The following is a 22559-nucleotide window of genomic DNA, read 5'->3' as shown; positions in this document are numbered from 1 at the left end:
TTGAAAAATAAGACACAGGAATATCATCTTTCTTACTGGTAAGGGCTTTAAAGAGAAAATGTGGCTCTTTATCTGTGGGTAAATGGGCTTTCTAGAACTGAATCCCAGTATGAGTCAGATTTGAGTACCCAGTCATAGGCAAGACCGGACAAGGGCAGGCCTGCCCACAAGAAATAGCAGAGAAAAACAATGAAGACAGACTCCCAAGAGTAGAAGGCACTGGGCTCTACTCATGGAATTTCTCCTTCTAAACTCACCAGTGAGATTAGTGACGAGGAGGGAGAGGGTGTGAGAGGCTCAGTGTCAGAGCTGTGGAACAGCCTCCACATGAGGGGAAAGACCAGAGTAAGGAAAAGGCTTATTCACCGCCATTTGACCAGTCAAACCTATGCTACATACTGAGGAAGACAGCAGTGGGGGATTAATTTCACAGCCATTGAAAGACACACTGATTTTGACAAGAATTACAATAAATAATATTTCTAAGAGTTGCTTCCAGTGGATAAAAACCAAGTCCTGAAAGCAAACATTTTTTGTGATACCAGCAACGTGTGCCACACTTGGAAAGATAATAAAGACATATAAAATCGATCAACACTTTAAAATATACATAATTTAAAAAGCACAAATCTTAGTGTCAAATACCGTATGTCCTTGAAGTGTGTATATAAGTCTTCCTTCTAAGAGATCCAGAATCTTAAGTGTGCCATCTGAAGACGCAGTGATGAGATAGTTACCCGAAGGATGGAATGATACACAATTAACTCCACCGCTGTGAACTGATTTATAGAAAACAAAAGCAAAACGTTCAGAGAACAATTGTCAATTCTAAAGATGTTCTCTTGCCCTATTAGCAATATTGGGCTGGAAACAACAATCAATCAGAGACAATGTCTCCACAACACCAAAATTCCATGTAGCTCACTAAAACAAGTAAGTAGTTTGCCATCGTACAGCTTAAACTTCCAGCTAATGAGACAGAATAGCTTTAAAAGTGAAAGTGTGACATGGAAAGATGATCTCGTTAACCATGTAACTCTAAACTCTTCAGATACATTACCCATATAACGTAGCCAACAATTGATCAACACCAGCTCACATAAGATATACAACCTAGCCTTAAATGAAATTTCATAGCCAATTAGTGGCTTGAGGCTCAGGAATGAAGAGTATGGAAGTATATTTGTAGGAGCACATGGTCTTGCCAGCTTGTCCGAGAATTCATTTCTGGACACCATCCTTCCAACAGGAGGCAGTACGATACAGCCATCAGAAGGCTGTTCTTCTGAGTACTTTGTAAACAGAAGGCCCCAAGCTAGTTCCATCAATTATTTTAGCACATTACTTAACCTCCTTAACCCTTAATTTCCTTATCTTTAAAATGGGGACAATATTAATAATACTCCTGAGGGCTGTTGTAAGGATTTAACACAGTATCTGCCACGTGGTAAGTATACTTATTTTATTGGATTTAATGGAAATCCAATAAAAAAGAAACAAGAAATCAATTCATTTCTCTTCTAGCTTCAATGCACAGCCATGGCAGGATGTTGTTTTCTACCAATTATAACACCTATTTGTGCTCCTAGAACTCCTTCTGACTCAGAATTCAGAGTCCAATTCTACCCCCGACCTCTCATGTAATGCAGACAACCAACGTGTGAACAGCTTTCAGTAACTTCTTTTTTAACTGCCCTGGCATCATTTTTAAGGTCGCTTCACCTCTCTCTCCACTCTGACATCCACGCCAGCTTCTCAGACCACACTGTTGATGCAACTAATTGTCCTCTAGTCAAATCAAAGGCAGCCAGTGACCCTGTCTGAGAGAGCCACACCCCACTGAGAAGCATAGGCTGCGGGTTTAAGAGTTTCCTGGAGTAGGTCAGGCAGCACCTGGACTCTGTTGTCATGGAAACTGTTACCTTGATAATGCTGGAGCAATTTGTTTACTCTTATATCCCAGATTTTCACGGTATGATCAGAACCTGCTGAAGCTATGCATGTACCAGTAGGGTTAAAACCCACAAAATTTGCAAACCTAGAAGGAAAGAATAAGATAGTCTAATATTTTGATTTCTTCACCTTTATTTCTTTATTTGAACTTAATAATTAAATGCTTCTTTAGCAAACTAACCCATGTAACCACATAAATGCCCAAAGAGAATGGACTTACCCTACAGAATCTGAGAAGTTATTAACACACTGCTTATTTGTGGTATCCCAAATTTTAATAGTTTTATCTTCACTACATGATACAATTAGCCTTCCATCAGGTGAAAATCTGGAAAGCACAAGAAGATTATCTTTGTGAAAGGCTCCTGACAATCACCCCCACCCCCTATACACACACACACACACACACACACACACACACACACACTCCCCCACACACACGTCAGGCTGTACATGTATTAAATACCAGAGACCACTGCTAGCACACCATGCAGCAAAGTCATATCCTACAACCATATCTCCAACTAAAAATAAGCATAACAAATTATAAGCACAATGACAGACCGTTAAAAAAAATCAAAATATACTATATAGACCAGCCAATTTTCTTTTTTCCTTTTCTTACTTTATTTAAATGATTTAGTTTTATAGCACTTGTTCTAGGTCTTTGATTCAACTTTGTCCTCCTCCTAAGCCAAGTACCTTGTTGTTGTTGTTTTTGTAAGTATTCTTTTTTCAAAAAATATTTATTTTTGAGAGAGAGAAAGAGAGAGAGAGAGAGAGAGAGAGAGAGAGAGAGAGAGAGAGGAGGGGGGCAGGGAGAGAGAAGGAGACACAGAAGCTGAAGCAGGCTCCAGGCTCTGAGTCAGCATAGAGCCCAATGAGAAGCTCGAACCCGAGATCACGACCTGAGTCAAAGTCAGACGCTCAACCAACTGAGCCACCCAAGTGGCCCATAAGTATTTTTTGTCTCTTTCTTCTATTTTTGTCATTTTCTGGTATTATCCATGTGACCTAAGAGAGCCTTTACTATTCATCCCACTAACCCTGTACTGAAGCTCTTCAGAAGAAACAGATTGGCATGTTGAGAATTAAAATTGAATGATACTACCAACAAAAGCATCAACTCCCCAAGCCTGTAGTTTCCTGGACCTTGGGAGGCGCTAAATCTCCAGTGGATAGCCCATTTATACAGAACTGAAGGTCCTGATTCATGGACACACCTATCATCCACATGTCCCATTAAAAACAAATGAGTGCATTCTCAGACATTTCATCTACTGTTTTTATGCACTCTCTTCCTTTAAGAATCTTTCCAAAGTTCGTTCTTTTTCCCCTAAGTGGTAGGAGAAAAACAGAAGAGTAGAAGACCAAGAAAAAAAAAAAAACTGAAAATTTTTAGACCATTGGGAAACTATGAATAGTTTTTTATTATTAATATTTTAGTAATAACAACAAAAAACGACAGACTTAGGTCATAGACCAATTATGTTTCATTTTATTTGTACTTTCCCTCTATGCCCAGATTACTATAAAGGTCATCAGTTAAGGGTGTGGATTATAATTGAAGGGGGTGTTTCGTGTTCTCTCACTCCTCTCCTCCCTCTCTGTTCTTAAGGCTAACCTAAAAATAATTCTTCCTGACAGAAACTTTGAATCTGTCATTTATGGATTTACCATATAAAAAAAGGGACATAGGAACATAATTAAGTTCTTTGTGAAATAATCTTTTAAATTCGGGCAAGTAACCTTGTAAGAAAATGTCTTGCGAGCTGGGCAGTTCAGTTTGATTTTATAATAACATAGTATGTTATTAATCTTTTCCTCCAGAAAATATGTGAGAAAGATTAACATGTGAAGGACAGTATTATAGAAAGGCTTCAAGTAGATGAAGCATATGTTATACAGACTGGGGAAGAAAAACCTGCTCAGTATCCTTATGAAAATATAATAATACATAGTAATGCAACTAACACATAGAATCAAACTGTTTCTTTTTTTTTTTTTTTAACGTTTTATTTATTTTTGAGAGAGGGAGAGACAGAGCGTGAACAGGGGAGGGTCAGAGAGAGGGAGACACAGAATCTGAAACAGGCTCCAGGCTCTGAGCTGTCCATACAGAGCCCGACGCGGGGCTCGAACTCACAACGGCGAGTTCGTGACCTGAGCTAAGTCGGCCGCTTAACCGACTGAGCCACCCAGGCGCCCCTCAAACTGTTTCTTAATGTTATCTTTTTTTAACATTTATTTATTTTGAGAGAGAAAGAGACTGAGAGCATTAGTGGGGGAGGGGGAGAGAGAAGGAGAGAGAGAGAATATCCTGAGCAGGCTCTGCACTGTCAGCACAAAGCCCAACATGGGGCTTGATCCCATGAACTGTGAGATCGTGACCTGAGCTGATCTGAAATCGAGAGTCAGACGTTTAACCCCCTGAGTGACACAGGTGCCCCAACAAGTTATCTTTTAGAAGTCACTTAATGTGAGTATTTAAAAAAAATTTTTTTTTCAACGTTTATTTATTTTTGGGACAGAGAGAGACAGAGCACGAACGGGGGAGGGGCAGAGAGAGAGGGAGACACAGAATCAGAAACAGGCTCCAGGCTCCGAGCCATCAGCCCAGAGCCCGACGCGGGGCTCGAACTCACGGACCGCGAGATGGTGACCTGAGCTGAAGTCTGACGCTTAACTGACTGAGCCACCCAGGCGCCCCTAATGTGAGTATTTTAAATAAGTATTTCTAAGAGATCACTTGATCCTTACATTTTAAGAAAGCCATGACAAAAGAAATGTTTAATATAAAGATGAAGTGATCAAATTAAAAACAAAGTATAAAAATACTCAACTTGGACGCTATTGGCCAAATACCACCACCTCCATTATCATCATTATCCTGCCTACATTTATTGAGCACACATGTCCGAGAATGGTTCTTAACACATTACCTATAACAACTTGTTTAATCCTCAAAATAATCCTACTAAACAGGTGCTACTGGTCGCCTCATATCACAGGTGAATAAACCAAGGCACATAAAGGGATGGGTAAACTGCCGGAGTCACACAGCAGGAAGCTTTGAACCAGGCAGTCCGGTTCCACAGCCAAACCTCTCAGTCACTCTGCTTAAGTCCCTGACAGAAAGGCAACTTTCTGCAACTGGCTAAATTATTTAGAGCACAGAAGTTCAGTGTGGCTTCTGGGTGACCACAGAAAGTTCTAAAGTGGAGGGAAACCATGAGGCAGTGCTCTTAGGAGGCCAGGTGACTGGGCTCTACCTGACAGGCTAACCACTAGACTATCCTTTAATAAAAACCGGCCTCTGCTGCCATACATTGTCAGTGTCCTTGGGGAGTTTATGGGGGGACATATTCATTGATTCAAATATTTTATACCTCCAAAACCAGGCACTGGGCCCTGTCCTGGGTAACTGGAATACAGTGGTGAATGAGACTGGTAAGATCCCTGCCTTCATGACGTTTGCACTCTAGGAAGGGCACACAGCAGCATTTTAGATAGTGCTGAGAAAAGAGTTTGAAACAAAAAGGTGCCAATTTGTCAACAGAAGTTCCACGGAAGCAACAGGATTTTAAAGAAACTTGTGAATAAAGGGGGTATCTTGGCCGGCTAGAAATCCATCCTGAGCAGGAAGGGCTATAGCCCCGGAGAACTTCTAGGTACTAAAGAAATGAAGGGGATGCAAAAGTCAGATAAGTGGAGGGAAAGGAGGGGAAGGACCTGGTGAGGGGTGGGGTGGGGGGTGTTCTACCCCAGCTCGACATGACCAAAGGGGGACCGGAGATTAAGGCTGTCCCCCTCCTCCGGACACCACGTTATAATGCCTGCACATGTTCTCTATATATGTGTTTTGTTTTGTTTTGTTTTGTGGGGAGGGGTTGCCTTGGGAAGGGTTATAAGTGAGGCTGGTGGTTTGTATCTTCTCTTCTCTCCTTTTATTTTGAATTAGATACATCAAAAATAGGTTGGCACCAATAAAAGAGGCTTCTCTTTGCCCTGACTTCGGTCAGTAAAGGACAGTCCTTTCCTTTGTCAGGGCTTAAGCAACATCTAACTGGGTTATCAATTTTAAGAGTGTTAAGAGGACATAAAATTTCTACTGAGACATCACCAGATTTCTAACTCTCTAATTCAGCACCACTCGACTACCTTTTAAAACTTCCAGAAAGTGTGTCATAGAGATAGACATTATATTAGTCAATAGTGACTGGCAGATGATCAGACAGGAACTGTCTGTAAGGCATCTGGGAAGTTAATTGAACCACTGTTCAATCTCTTAAATATACTGGTACTTATTTGAGAGAATCAGGAAACTACTGAACTTCTTTCTAGAAAAACTGGTTCACAGGTCATTGAGAATAGCCCAGTGGCATAACAGGAGTTCTTTAACTTGGAATCTATGGAGTTCCTGCAACTGTATGTAAAATTGTATTACCATATGCACAGCCATAGAGCTATTCACATATTAGAGAGCCAAAGGGATCCATGAACCATGAGAAGTTTCAAAGTGCTTTCATAAGAAACCAAAAACTTCCTTTGGAAATCTCTTATCATTGGAATAAATGTTCTATAAAAAAAAACATTTCCAGCCCTCAGGCTTCTGACACCAAACAGAGTAGGCACTGTTCCATGTCTACTGAGAAACAAATAATTAGTAATTGGACTTTGAAGCCAGCAGCTATTCAATAGGAGGGGGAAGCAGTAAAAAGTAGTGGAAATAGACTGTCCAGTCAGTACACGGTCCTGAATTCTAGGGCCAATTCTGCAACTGTCCGGCTATGTAACCCTGTGAAATTCAAAACCACACTGGCCACTGTTTTCTATTTGTATAATGAGGGTGTTTGGACTGCATTCAGAACCAAACTTTCATAGACTCATTAAAAAAATATATTGGCAGTCTCAGAGTTTGCTTTGGTGGGATTCTGTGTTTACACACTGAAGGTGAAGTTCAAGGCAATAAGCAAAACATTTATACTTTTTTAAGTGTTGGTCAGCATCAGAAGAGAATCCATCTGTTAATTGCAGTAACAGGATTCATTCCTACAGCTGCTGAGAGACAGAAAGCAGATGAAAGAGATATAAAAAGATTTAAGTATGCCATGAAACATGTTAATTATTTGTTGGGTCATTTACCATTTATATGCCCAGACTTCTCTCCTGGGATCTCCACCCATAAGTGTAACGGCCTACTGGGCGTCTCCTCTTGCATATCCTGCAGGCACCTCCAACTCTGAGCTTGTCCAAATCTGAACTCATCGTCTTCCTCCCTAAACTGTCCTTCTCCAGTGTGCTGTTTCTCAGCAAATAGTCCCTCAGGCCAGAAGCCTAGGAGTCATGCTTTGTGCCTCTTCCTCCTCTACACCTCCACACTCCACACATCAGTTCCTGTCTCTTCAAACCACAGTGCCTAGCATCCTTACCACTGCTTACCAGGTCCTTGGGGTCTGCCCTCCGGTCCCTTTATCACACTACTCTTCCTGGCACACACCCCTCTTCTCTCAGGTCCTTGCTCCTGCCTCGGGCATTTCCTCATGTGCTGTTCCCTGCGCCTCAAATGCTGCCCCCTACTCTTTATCTAGTTTAAAATACATAAGAAGATTTTACTCATCCTGTAAGTCTCTGCTCAGTGTCACTTCCTCAGTAAGGCTTCCAGACTGCCACCCCCTGACCCCCAGTAGGTTAGTTCCTCAGCATGTGGTCTTAGAGTAGCTCCGGTTCATACTTAGGTCATCCTTGCAATCAAGCATTCTGTTTACTTCCCCAACACATGTAAGCTCCAAGAAGACAGAAACCATGTCTGTCTTGTTCACTGTTGCATCCCCAGACACCGTGCATGGCACGGAGTAAGTCCCTAGGAAACATTTAAGACAGTTAAAAAATTTGTTTAAGATATTTGGGTCTAACTTAATATTAGAGCAAATGAAAGCTGCTGTTTAAAAGCTACAGTTTGTTACATAGCATGAATATGCCTAATGATATCTAACTGTATGTTTTAAAATGGTTAAAATGGTAGGGGCGCCTGGGTGGCGCAGTCGGTTAAGCGTCCGACTTCAGCCAGGTCACGATCTCGCGGTCCGTGAGTTCGAGCCCCGCGTCGGGCTCTGGGCTGATGGCTCAGAGCCTGGAGCCTGTTTCCGATTCTGTGTCTCCCTCTCTCTCTGCCCCTCCCCCATTCATGCTCTGTCTCTCTCTGTCCCAAAAATAAATAAACGTTGAAAAAAAAAAAATTAAAAAAAAATAAAATAAAATAAAAATAAAATGGTTAAAATGGTAAGGTCGATTATATACATACATACACACATACATATATGTATTATATGTATATATCTCTTGCCACTACAAAGAAAAATCTCTGCAATTCAGATGGTCAAAGATCACTTGTAACGCTACAACAACTGAAAATTAAAGGTAGACTTTTCCCCTAAAAATTAATCCTGGAAAAGCAATAATGTTGGACAAGTTGGCTCAATAGCCTCTACTTATTTTTGATTGAGGACACTATAAAAAAGCACACATTATCCAAGAATATACATTATTTTAAAAAATACAGGGCTATAATAATTTTACCTATTAGAAAATTTCTTTGCCACTAAAAAAAGATAACATTATATACATATAATGATCAATGTTTTCTTCATTAGTCATTAAAGAAAAATTTAATGTTAAAAAAAGGAAAATACAGTAAGTAAAAAAACAGTCCATAGTGCCATCACTCAAAATCACACTTAACCATTGTACGTATGACAGGTACTTTATCTTTTATATTATAATCTAGAGTTCTGAATTTTGCTCCCCACCCCAACACGAACATTTTCATGTCATTACTTGCATATACTCTCCTTTTAATGGCTACATAATAGTATAAATTTTTTGAAATAGTTTTATTTGGAAAATCGGTTCTTTCCAATATCTCACCATTATAAACTATACTGAAAGCAATACCTCTGAATTCAAAGCTTTTTCTTTTGCATACAAAAGGGTATTTAGAATACATTTCCAGTTGTGAAGTCACTGCACCAAAGACATCTGATATAGTTTGCAAATTGATTTCTAAAAAGACTATACTAATTTATATTTTAAAAGCATGAATATATTTTCCAATAGACAGCATATCTTAAAAATATTTCTGTGAATTAAAATGTATCATCATAAACGGCACTACTCCAAAGAACATAGCTAGTTATTCATCACCTCCTACACGAATAGGCACCATCTCTATGCCACAGAGAATAGGTTGAGGCTCCAAGAACAAACTTATGGTAAGTACTAAGCACAGACAGACACAGAATTTTAATTACTTAAGTCCACGGTGTATGTTTAAAATTCAAATACTAAAGGGAAAAACAATTGCTCTGCTAACCCTCTACATTCATTTCAATACACTGCTCATATATCAGGAGGAAGAGCAGTATCACTTGAACAATTTTTAATGTTTAGTTGTTTAATTCATCTACAAATTTGGTGAATGTATGGTATGCAATAGAAATCCCACTTATATTTTTCCAAACAGAAATCCAGTTGTTTTAACTTTATATTAAACAGTCCATCCAGTTCCCCACTGATTGGAAATATCATCTATCATAAAACATACGTGGGTATGCTTCTAGTCTTTCTATGACCTTTTTTTCCTAATATTATACAATTATCACCATATTTTAATTTCTATAATTTTATTTTATTTAAGTTTATTTATTTATTTATTTTGAGAGAGAGAGAGGGAGAGAGAAAGAGCACATGCATGTGCACAAGGAGGGGGGGCGGGCAGAGAGAGGGAGTGACAGAATCCCAAACAGACTCCACACTGCCAACACAGAGCCCAATACAGGGTTCGAACTCACAAACCAGGAGATCATGACTTGAGCCAAGATCAAGAGTCAGATGCCCAACCGACTGAGTCAGTCAGGTGCCCCTAATTTCTATAATTTTATACTGTGGTCTGACAGTTGGTTGGACAAGTTTCTTCTTATTCTCTTTCTTGTCATTTTTTTTTGTTGGCTATTCTTACACATTTAACTCACCCATGTGAATTCTGAAATTGGCTTGGTAGGCTCCAATAAATTCCTTTGACAGAAGTTCTAGACAGAGGGATTAATGGTTATCAGACTTATTCTCCTACTATAGACAATCATACAACTGGGCAAAATATATGAAGCAACTGTTTTCAGGCACCGGAGAAGAGATAGCACACAGTTGTGAATCGTGAGAGGCAGATAACACATACCAGGTGAACACCAAACCTATCCCAGATTTCTACCCGGGAGTATTTTCCAAACCATGGCACAAAGACATAGAGCCTAAGGAGACAGCAGCAGTCCAACTGAGCAGAGGAAACAAAAATCAGAATGCAGAACTGGGCTAAAGGGCTGGAAGTTTGAAGACAGGCGGTGAGAGAGGAGCTATGAAGAGCAGAAACCAAAAAAAATCTGCCTCTGAGGCCCCTTGAGTTTGGTCAAAAACAAAGCTGCTAATGCTCTGGGCAAAAAGGCTTGGCAGAGAACAACCACTGGAGACTATGAGCTGAACAAAGATGCCAGAGGTTACATAGAACTGAGAGATGTTCAAGTTCTGGGCAGATTTTGTGGAATGCTTCAGACATTTGGTGGCAGCCCCAGAAAGGCCACTAGTACTATAGCCCAAGTGTCAAGGCTACTCTGAAACAGTCTAAATCCAAACCTCAAGAGAATCTAGTTGAGCCATCAAAGAGTTAACTGCTTACCAGAACAAAACTCAACACTTTTTAGAGGTGATAGAGTACTTTATGTTCTCAAACACTTAGCAATGTTTGGGCACACAATTTTATTTTATTATTATTTTTTAATATGAAATTTATTGTCAAATTGGTTTCCATACAACACCCAGTGTTCCTCCCAACAAGCGGGCACACAATTTTTAAAAAACCGCAAGACATACAAAGAAGCAGAGAATCTTGACCTAGATAGGACATAGATGTTAGAATTAGCAGACAAGAACTTTAAACAATTATTATAAATATGTTTAGGATTTAAAGGAAATGATGGACATAATAAACAAATGAGGAATCTCATCAGAGAAATGGGTAAGCTTACAGTAGATTAGACATTGCTGGAACAGAAACACCAGGGAAGCTGAAGATAGGCCAATAGAGAAAAAAAATTTGAGAAAATAAGCAAAGCCTCAAAAAACTATGGGATGATATCAAAATTCAACATATGTGAATTTGGAATCCCAGAAAAAGATGAGAAAGAAATGAGGGCAGAAAGATATATGAAGAATAAACAAAAATTTACCAAATGTGATAAAAATATCAATCCTTATATCCCATAGTTCCAGAAACCATGAGAAAAATATACAAAACCATAGGTAGGCTCATTACAGTCAGATTGCTATAAAAAAAAAAAAAAAGGTGCATTACATATAGGAGAATAACAATAAAAATGACTGCTGCCTTCACATGAAAAAAAAAAAAAAAGAAAAAATGCAAAGCAGAAGACAATGAAAGGACATCCCCTAAGTCCTAAAAGAAAAAGTATCCACTAAATTAGAATTCTACATCTCAGCAAAAATATCATTTAAAAAGGATAAACAGGGCATATCAAAAATAGCTATTTCTCATACAAATGACTGTATAAGAATTTTTGGAAAAATTTTTATCATGTTTCTTGTCTGATTCCAAAGGGCCCATGATTGCCCTTTTTTGTAGTGTTTAGTTTCCATATATGAATAAAACTTCATATTTAAAAAAAAAGAAAAAAGGATAAACAGGAGTGCCTGAGTGGCTCAGTTGAGGGTCCAACTCTTGATTTCAGCTCAGGTCATAATCTCACAGTTTTGAGATCAAGTCCCACATCAGGCTCTGTACTGGGCATGGAGCCTGCTTAAGAGTATTTCTCTCCCTAACTTGTGCCCTCCCTCTCTCTCAAGATAAGATAAGATAAGGTAAATCAAAATGGATACACAAAAAGAGAATTCATCACCAGGAAACCCACACTACAAGAAATAGTACCTGAAGTTTTTTAGGTTGAAGGGAAATGATACCAGGTGGAAACTTGGATCTAGTTTAAAGAGCACTGGAAAAGTATATGAGGGCAAATATAAAGACTTTTTTGTTTCTTATTTAAAAGAAATGAATTGCGAGCTCATACCATATACAGATATAAAACTGTTAAGAATTGGGAAATTGGAGATAAATTTTTCTAAGTTCTGACATTAGAACTTTTATAAGTTCTAATATTATATATAAAACTGCACAAATTAATTCAAAAGTAGACTGTGATATATTAAGGATGTAGACTGTAACTTCTAGAGGTTACCACTAAACAAAAACCCAAGACAAAGAGTAAAGCTAAAAAGCCCAAAGAGGAGATAACATGGGATACTAAGAAATAAGCAATCCAAAAGAAAGGGAGAAAGAAATAAACAAATGGGACAAATAGAAAACACAGAGTAAGATGGTAGACTTAAAACTAAGCATAGGAAGAGTTACATAAATATAAATGGGTTAAGCTCTCCAATTAAAAGGCAGAGATTTTCAGACCCAAGTATTTAGAAATACAGTTACCCTCTGATAGTTAAATACATGAAGTACAGCCAATGGATAAATAGTAGCTACTTGTAGTAGCAACCCCAAACACTGTGCAAATGTGCGAAATGACTTGGGAACACAACCTAATTGGTGACTCCAGTAAATCTGTAGAAAGAAAAAAAAAAATGGAATATGAGGGAGTTAATAGCTGACATGAACTGACACTTTATATTCATTCACTTTAATTTTCACGAAGACTCTATGAGGAAGGTACCTCTTTGTACCCATTTTATAGGAGAGCAGACCAAGCAAGGCTCGGAGAGATTGGGTTGAATTCCCAGGATCACATGCGAGGGAGCTGTACTACAGGGCACTGCCTCTCTGCTGAATCCAATCAACTGTACTGCAGCACTTGTTACCAGAGAGGAAGCACCCAGCAACTGCCAGAGGCAAGAGTCGTCAGTGTGTCTCCTGCTTGGCCTGGGGGAGGGGGCACCCGACCAGCTGATCATGCAGTTTCCTTGGCAGGTGTGTGCATGTGGCAGAGATGGCCCCCTTGCTCTATTCAAACCTGAGAAAACTGTCCATCAAGATTTTGTTTTTTCAACAAACTTTCTTGCTTTCATTCTAGGGCCCATCGAGCTCTTGTTCTGCCTCTGTCAGTGAAGGAGGAAGGCCCTGACTGAGACAGACAAACATTCTAGTCCCTTTGAAAGTTAGTGTTGTTGTCATAAATAAATAAATTGGCATCTGGCTTATGTTTCAGACTCTCCTAAGTTTATTAAGCATGACTCAGTGCCCCCTGAGCATTCTCACCTCTGAGTAAAAAGTGAAAATGGGCCTTCAGAACTTTGGAAGAAAGTCCTGAACTGGGCTGACCCTAGCAAGGCTAAGTTCTCACAGGAAGCTGCACAAACACTGCACACTGTCAGCTGGCCTGAGTGGGCCTGAGCGGTCAGTCGGGCCCTCTCAATGCTCCTGTTGTCTAACTACAGTAGCATGAGCCAAGGAAGAAAAGATTACAATAAACACATGAGGAAGAATCTCTAAACATGTTGTAGAGCACACATACGGAAAGTTGCCAAGAAGATGAAATCCTTACCCATTCGATTTAACCAAATTATTTATCAAAGAACATTCCTCCAGAGAGACCTCGGAAGAGTTTCACATGAATCACTGATGCCAAATAGTAAGAAAAGAACTGATAAAAACAAAAGAACAGAACCACAAGGCACCAGAGAGATAAAGGCATTCCATTAAGAGTAGGCAAGCTCGGGGTGCCTGGGTGGCGCAGTCGGTTAAGCGTCCAACTTCAGCCAGGTCACGATCTCGCGGTCCGTGAGTTCGAGACCCGCGTCGGGCTCTGGGCTGATGGCTCAGAGCCTGGAGCCTGTTTCCGATTCTGTGTCTCCCTCTCTCGCTGCCCCTCCCCCGTTCATGCTCTGTCTTTCTCTGTCCCAAAAATAAATAAACGTTGAAAAAAAAAATTTTTTTTTTAAAATAAAAAAAAAGAGTAGGCAAGCTCAGTACAAAATTGTCAATCTGAATAGGGATCGGCCGAAACGGAACAGTGAAGCCCCATAAACATTCTCCTTCGTAACATGCATGTACAGTCCTCCTACATTCGATATTAAAAATCCACAGAAATGACTCTTCCTTGAAGAAGCCCCTGGAAAACTCCTACCAAAACTACCTGCACACCCCTCACTGATTCATTCAACCCACATTTTTGCACAACTCCTCTGAGACTTCCCCACCCCATCATGACACTGCAGTGCTTCTCACACCGTCTGACTCTGCCTCACACCCGCCTCATCAACTCCCTCCCTTCAGAGTCACCTGAGCAGGGATGTCTTCCCTGAGCCATGTGTAAAGGAGCACCTGCCAACCCCATCACTCTCTACCTTGTGACTACACGGTATTTTCCTGCAGGGCACATATCACTAGTACATTTTTTAATTGTCTATCTCCCTTTGGTAGAAGGAGCTCCACGAGACCGGGAGTTTTGTTTTGCTTTCTATGGTATCTACAGAATTTCGAACAGGGCCTGTCAAGAGAATACAATCGGAACAAAATACTTACAATTCAAAGTCTAATAGGGAAGAGAGGCCTAAGCAGACAGGACCTCATAAGCAAGACAATTCAGTGACATAGAGGACTCGTAATAAGTAGGGCCTGGGAGAACCGTCAACACTTCCTGGAAGGAGAGCTGCAGAGCGGCATGGGGAAAGGGGTGGTGGATTCGGGGGCATTCCAGGCACAGCAGGCAGCACTTGGAAAAGGCACAGAACACAGCAGAGCATCACACACAGGAGCTCAGTATAGCTGCAAGAAGGGGATGGGGAAGGGGACAAAGACAAAGTTGTGACAGGAAGGCAGAGCAGACAAGCCAGGGCAAGGAGTCACCAATAGCTTTAACCTGAGGAACAGTACAACCAGATTTGCATTTCACAAAGGTCTCTTTGGAGGCGGCAGGGTGGTGGGGGGGGAGGGGCTGAGGGTGGGAGAATGGGGCAAATCTGAAGTTAGGAAGACCATTTAGGAGGTTACTGCAAAAGTGTCTACGAGAGCCCCTGATGCTAAAACTAAGACTGTGCCACTGGGGGTGAAGATAAAACAGATATCTTAAGTGCACATCACTGGATGTGAGAATAACCCCCACTTTTCCCAAACTCTGTTCTGCTATCAAATCTTACAGAAAGTGCCTCTTTAAAAAAAAAAAGTGAGAGGGGGTGCCTGGATGCTCAGTCGGTTAAGTGCCGACTTTGGCTCAGGTCACGATCTCATGGTTCGTGAGTTTGCGCCCCGCGTCGCACTCTGTGCTGACAGCTCAGAGCCTGGAGCCTGCTTCAGATTCTGTGTCTCCCTCTCTCCCTGCCCCTTCTCTGCTCACACTCTGTCTCTCTTTCTCTCTCTCAAAAATAAATAAACATTAAAAAAATTTTTTTTAAGTGAGAGAATTTTTAAGGCTCATTTCTCTCTCACACACACACACACACAAACACATGTTAATAAAACCAGGTATAACTGTATCCAGAAACCATACCATGTAATCAGATAGCAATTCTTTCTTTCTCAGGCTCACAGCTCTGCTGTCCCCTGAATCAGCACCACTCTCAGGTCAACTGTTAGCCAACGGTGTCCCTCAGTAACCACAGGTTTCAATAAGCCCAAGGGGTGCCTGGCTGGCTCAGTCGGAAGAATACGAGACTCTTGATCTCAGGGTCATGAGTTCGAGCCCCATATGGGGTGTACAGATTATTAAAATAAATAAATAAACTAAAAAAAAAAGAAGCAGCTTAAAGTAGCAATCTCAGAGGAAAGGCCTGCTGTTCTAACAAGACTCACTAACTCCTGTAGGAGGCAGATGCCCTGTTCTGGATGGCAAGCCTGAGCTGAATGCCCTCTTCTGGGACTGGAGATCAGGCCACACCAGTACCTATACACATACAGAGGGACTGTAGGGGAGGGCTCAGGGAAAGCTCAGGGAATGCTTGGGCACCGTCACCAGAAAACAGAACAGATGCTAAGCAGACAGAAGTGTAGGGTTCCACCACTGTCTTCTCCTCTCTAATTGATGAGAGGTTTAAAACCAAATGCTGGGCCCTTCCCCAGTTCCTAAGTCTCTCCCTAATGTTACTCAGCGGGAGGTAGGGCAGGCTTGTGGTGTCACGCAGTCCTGAACACTATGTTTCTCATCCTCACAACAGTCCAGTTGAGAAGCCTCGTTACCCTCACCTCCCGCTGAGGCTGAGAGCCATGGACTAACTCGCCCGAGGGTAACAATGTGGCAGGCCATGTGAATCCTGACCTATCTCACGCCAACCATCTAAAGCAGTCATGCTGTGGGTTGTAAGAGCATTTTACAAAGAGCTCAGGAACGATCATGCTTCTTCCCAATCCCAAACCCTCCAGTGTCTCCGTGTTACTTGGAGGATGAAGTCCAAAGTCTTTTCAAAACACCCATGGCCCTGAGCCTTCCCCACCTTTCCTCTCCCTCATCCCACTTTACTTCCTGTGCCAGGCAACAGCTGAAAATTTAACATTCCCAGAGCACAAAACATTTTCCCAGGCCGCAGAGCTTACTCCTGCTCCTTCCCTCTGTGAGTGGCTGGCCACCAGTCCCCATCTGACGAGAAGGCTGCAAGCCTCTTCTTCTCCTGTCCGTCCCTCAGTGCTGGGCCTGCAATGTCCTCCTTGGCGTTTCCTCACACAAGTCCAGTTCAATGCCCCACTGCCCTTACCCCTTGTGCATCATCTTCCCATAGGAGACATCATTTTATACTTATTTTGTATGTGTTTTGTTTCCATTGAACCATAAAACAGAAAAGCTCCTTGAGGCTAAGACTGCAGTTCTCATTTCTACCTACTTGACACGCAGCACAGATATGTGGTACAAAGCAGGAACAAAAAAAAAACCCAAAACAAACAAAAAAGAATAAAAACTTTGAAGGACTGACCAAAAAAAAAATAAAAGGAATATTTTGAAGACCAAAATTTTATATTATTGGTGACCTTTTCAACCTTTTATACATTCCTCTGTCTTACAGTAGCAATACCTTTTCTTAGGCATTTTCAAAAACATTTATTTATTTTTATGTTAAATGTTTAAAAACATTTATTTTAAAAAACTGGAGGGGCGCCTGGGTGGCGCAGTCGGTTAAGCGTCCGACTTCAGCCAGGTCATGATCTCGCGGTCCGTGAGTTCGAGCCCCGCGTCGGGCTCTGGGCTGATGGCTCAGAGCCTGGACCCTGTTTCTGATTCTGTGTCTCCCTCTCTCTCTGCCCCTCCCCCGTTCATGCTCTGTCTCTCTCTGTCCCAAAAAAATAAATAAACGTTAAAAAAAAAATTTAAAAAAAAAAAACAAAAACTGGAGAGCGCAAGCAGGGGAGGGGCATAGAGGATCCGAAACAGACTGCACTGACAGTCTGAGAGCAGTGAGTCCGAAGGGGGTGGGGGGGGGGGGGGCTCAAACTCACAAACCGGGAGATCATGACCTGAGCTGAAGTCAGACGCTGAATCCATTGAGCCACCCAGGCGCCCCTTCTTTAGCATTTATATTATACATACATGCTTCGGTACAAGGACAAGGAATAAAATATCTCCTAGAATCTTCTACAGGAAAAATTTTCTCTTATCTGAACAACTTGTCGGGATTCCTTTTTGTTTAAAAACATGAAGACATGGGGGCGCCTGGGTGGCGCAGTCGGTTAAGCATCCGACTTCAGCCAGGTCACGATCTCGCGGTCCGTGAGTTCGAGCCCCGCGTCAGGCTCTGGGCTGATGGCTCGGAGCCTGGAGCCTGTTTCCGATTCTGTGTCTCCCTCTCTCTCTGCCCCTCCCCCGTTCATGCTCTGTCTCTCTCTGTCCCAAAAATAAATAAACGTTGAAAAAAAAAAAATTAAAAAAAAAAACAAAAACATGAAGACATGTCAGCCACCATCATTCCATCAATCCCTTGGTTGCAGGAAACTCAGGCTACACCTGCCAAATTTGCACTACCCAAGGTGACACGGTTCTACATAGAAATGTCTCTTCAGGGGCGCCTGGGTGGCGCAGTCGGTTAAGCATCCGACTTCAGCCAGGTCACAATCTCGCGGTCCGTGAGTTCGAGCCCGACGTCAGGCTCTGGGCTGATGGCTCGGAGCCTGGAGCCTGTTTCCGATTCTGTGTCTCCCTCTCTCTCTCTGCCCCTCCCCCGTTCATGCTCTGTCTCTCTCTGTCCCGAAAATAAATAAAAAAAAACGTGGAAAAAAAAAATATTTAAAAAAAAAGAAATGTCTCTTCCTTCCCTCTAGTTGTATGGCATTTATTATAAACCACCTTAAATTATTTCAGGAAGAAAACAGACACATAGGGACCCACTGGATAAATAATGGCTATCATTCAATGGTTTTGCTTTTGATGAGCCACCTGATAAAGGTAACAAAAACCAGTGTCTTTGCCAAACGTCTCCAGAGTCAGTCCTAGTGGGGGCTAAATAATGACTCCCAGTACTTGGCCTAGCTTTTTGTGCCTCTGTCTGTTCTCTGGGATTGATCCACTCGATGACAGATCTCTGTGTACATCTCTTAATAAATAAATACAAGTGATTTGACCAGCCTCTTGGGACCTTCACATATGTCACCTCCTTAGGTGGGAAAAAATTAGCAACTCAAGTTACATAATAGCTTTAAAAACAAAACAAGATTGAGATGTCCAATGAGGATGAGGATGATGGTTAAGATTTGTCTGGTGATTACTCCATGGGAGGCATGATTCTAAATGCTTTATGTATATGTACTCATTTAAATACCATGACAACTTGTGTGGCAGGTTACTATTATCATCAGCCTAATTTTACAGGTAAGAAAACTAAGGCACTGAGAAGTTAGGTAATTTTCCCAAAGGTCACAGAGCTGGTAAGTGCTGGGGCTGGAATTTTAACCTATATATTTAGGTCCCAGGTCCATGTTCTTGACCACACAGCTATAAGGCATATATAGAAATAATACTTTCTGTATTTCTTTTGGCCAGAGTCAAAAGTAGCTGACAACTCTAGAAGAAAAAAACTATTGGCTAAAAGTAGAACCTTTTGTCTTCTTCTTAGACTCACTACCATAGATTATAATCAGCACCTGAACAATAATGTCCCACTAAGAGCATGATGACAGCAGCACGGGACCGAAGGCAAGACAGAACGAGGCTCCCACTACCACTCCACCACGTCAGAGCTGAAGATGCCTGGCACATTGTTTCATACAGTGTGCACACGGTCGGCTGGCTGCAGCCTGCACAGATTTCCCCCCAGGGACCACGTCGATGCCAGCCCCCTTCTTTTAAGAGCTGTCCTCTCTGTCCACCACCAGAACACATGGTTGGTATGCCCTCTCACCCCTCAGACTGGGATGACTGGTCTCTGTCAGGTGCCTGGCTAACCTGTGACAACCACAGTATCTTACTCCCTGGTGAAGGGATGGGCACGGGATCCAAGCTGAGAGTTGCCCATAGTTCTTTTCTAACTGGAGGTAGGAGATTTTCCTGTCCAGTCGCAAAGCTATGAGGACTTCGGCTTAGAGCTGGCAGTGACCTCACCACCAGGGCATTTGAGAGAGTAGAGCCGGCATGTAGACAGTCTCTCTCGAGGCCTGCAGCCCCTGGTTCTCTACTCCAAGGTCACCAAATATCAGCCAATTAACAACTTGGAGAGGAGAGAAATAATTTCTTTGGGCTTCTATCACTTTCAAATAGACAAGTTCTAACTTTAACTCTGAAACTCACTTCCTTCAGCTGCAAAACAGGGGAAAAAAACAATAGCCCTAAAAAAAAAATTTAAAACAATAATAATAAAAAACCTACACAATAGCCCTACTCTCCCAGGGCAGTTCTGATAGGGAATTATTTTAAATACTTAGGCGGTGTCTCTTGGAAATAGAAAGGGCTCCATGGCTGTTAGTTGACATTGTAACACAATAGTACTTGTCCCAATAGACTGCCAGATTGTGGAGTCACTCTTAGTTCCTCCTTCCCTGTCACATCCAATGTGACAGCAAGTATGTTGGTTGTATCTGCAAATGGCAGGTGGAATCCGACCACTTCTCGAAATCTCCACTGCCAACACCCTGGTCCAAGCTGGATTTGAGCTACTGCACACAGCCTCCTAACGACATCCCCTGCTTCTGCCCTGACTTTGACAGCTTTTCTCCGCACGGCAGTCGGAACCATCGCATTAAAATGTTAGTTAGAGAGATGCACATGCTCCAGTGGCATCTCCTGTCGCTCAGAACATCCGTCAGCTGTTCCCGACCCAGCTGCAGCCTCCCTCCCCGGTGCTCCTGTTCCTTCCCCACACTCTCCTCCACACCAGCCTCCTTGCCAGTCTTCAAACAGCCACCAGCTCCCACCCCAGGGTTTCTGTACTGGTTTCCTCTGAGACAGGCCTTTCCCAAACACATGCAAGCCTCGCCCCCTGCCCTCTGTTAGATCTTTGCTTAAAGGCCACCTTGTCTTTGTGAGGCAGTTGCTGTTTAAAAGTGCAGCCTTCTTCCAATCCAGCTGTTTTTTTCTCCACAGCACTTACCACCATCTGACCTACTGTCTCCTTTTCCTACCTGTTTATTATCTAGCTCCCCTTTCTAGAATGGAAGCTCATGACAGTAGGGGGTTTTGACTGTTTTGCTTACTGTTATTCCCAGCACATGGCAGGCACATGACAAATACTTGCTGAATGAAAGAATGAATGAATTTGTCCTTGATCCCCTTTTCTGGGAGTTGGGAGGTAAACACACACCATAGCAGGAAAAACAAAATGCGGAAATCTCATTAGGAAACTTCACACTTACTTGGCACAGCGTACCCAGTGGGTATGTCGGTACAAGGAATACAAGAAACGCTGGCGATACATGTTCCATACTTTGATAGATTTGTCTTCAGAAGCTGTAGCTAGAAACTGGCCATCGGCTGAAAAGTCTATACTTCGAACTGGAGCTGTATGAGCTTTAAATTCAGAGGATTTTCCTCTCCTGGAAATAAACAGTGTAATATTTATAAAACTTGATTTAGGTATAATCAATATCTAATCAGTATACAGTCTTTGAAACATTTAAAACAGTTTAACTCCTGTAAAAGAACTGATGAAAGTATGAAAAGTTTCTTCATCAACCCTCTTTAAAGCTAGTTTTATACACTGAAGTCACAACTGATACTTAACAAGAAAAGACCCTCATGGTCCCACCCAGAAATGCACTTGGTGTTTTTGTTTTAATTAGAAGCTACAGAAACAATATTTTGGACAAATCTCTACCATGAATTTTAAGTTCCTGTTGTTCCTCTAGAAATAGCAATAAACAGTTTAAGGAACCTGCAACCTAGAAAAGCTAAGATCAATTCAGTGAACGGCTCCAAGGAAGTGTTTTCAAACTGGGGTCACGTGGAAGTTGTGTGGACTGGCAGTCTGGGCTGGGAAGGAAGAGACATCCCTTCTGCCATTTCCCCCTTTACAGAATGTCTCTAGGTAATCTCACTCTCTGACTCACCGGAGTTTCCACCTACCAGCAATGAGAACTCAGACCCCTGGGGCATATCCAAGGCCTTGCTCACCCAGGGCCCAATCTTACACCCACAAGCAAAACAAAGGACAAATGGTAACAACTGTATTCCAATTCTCAATACTTTGAAATTTCAGCTGCTGCTTTTTTTTTTTTTTTTTTCTTGGCTAGGATGGGAAAAGGAGAATAGGAAAGAAAAGATGGAGAAAATAATGTGTGGCATTTAAGGAGAAACACCAGAAAAAAAAAAAAAAGTTAAAATAGTCAGGGGCAGGCTAGCAGACACCCTGGAGTTCAAAGGTGGCATCTGGGAAATACTACTTGCGTCAGGACTCCAAAGTTCCCCCGGATACTTCACTTTATACTACATCCAGACTTAGCAATTTTTTTTTCCATTCAGAAAGTTGTATTTATACATAACTGTTTGAAACACATCAGGCAACAGAATTTGCAGAGCCTGGAAATCATACTCAACCACTCCCCCTTCTCCTCCCACATCCAATAGGTCAACAAAACCGATTTAGTGATAGAAATACTGCTATCACTTGCCAGATATCCTTTCAATTCTTCCTCTTCCACATCAGCTCTGCTTACATTCAGATAGATACACCCTATGTATCCTTTACCTAGATTTTTGCGAAAGCCTCTTAACTGGTCTCCCTGCTCTAATCGTTTATCCCCTCCAGTCACCTACATACTGTTCTTATTCCCTCGCTAAAAGCATATTCTAAGCATGTAAATCTCAGTGTAAATGTGTCACGGGCTACCTTCCAAGAAAAGGTACAGTGACCAAGTTCTTCCATAAGGCATCTGGCTGTTACACTGAACTTTGGACTCAGAACAGTCCCCGAGCTTCAAACACACCTCTGGCTTTGCACTTCCTACTTTTTCTCACCCTGGATTAGTTCCCCCACCCTAGCCTCCTTGAGCAACCCAGGCAGGCTTAATTGCTCCTTATCTGCTACGTCTATTTTGCTTATTACATTATACAGTACTTAAAAAAAAAATAGACCTCTTTCCCTTCTATTAAGCTGTGAGTTTTTTTGAGGACAGGAATGATGATTTA

At 41.8% G+C, this 22559-nt stretch overlaps 1 protein-coding gene across 3 annotated transcripts in view; it reads right to left on the bottom strand.

Annotated features, from left to right (window-relative positions):
- The window catches only part of POC1B (POC1 centriolar protein B), a 97907-nt gene that overhangs the window by 50314 nt on the left and 25034 nt on the right, over nucleotides 1-22559 (bottom strand). For all 3 annotated transcript variants that reach the window (XM_040491262.1, XM_040491260.1, XM_040491261.1), the window contains exons 4-7: nucleotides 20789-20968; nucleotides 2174-2281; nucleotides 1923-2038; nucleotides 646-779 (exon numbers count right to left, since the gene is read on the bottom strand). In XM_040491262.1, coding sequence (XP_040347196.1) covers nucleotides 646-779; nucleotides 1923-2038; nucleotides 2174-2281; nucleotides 20789-20968 — 538 coding nt within the window. The remainder of the gene's footprint in view (nucleotides 1-645; nucleotides 780-1922; nucleotides 2039-2173; nucleotides 2282-20788; nucleotides 20969-22559) is intronic.

Source organism: Herpailurus yagouaroundi, unplaced genomic scaffold, assembly GCF_014898765.1.
Source record: "Herpailurus yagouaroundi ecotype Mexico unplaced genomic scaffold, PumYag 182, whole genome shotgun sequence".
NCBI classification, from domain to species: domain Eukaryota; kingdom Metazoa; phylum Chordata; class Mammalia; order Carnivora; family Felidae; genus Herpailurus; species Herpailurus yagouaroundi.
Note: the sequence above shows the minus strand (reverse complement) of the source record. Positions and strands in the feature narration are given on the sequence as shown.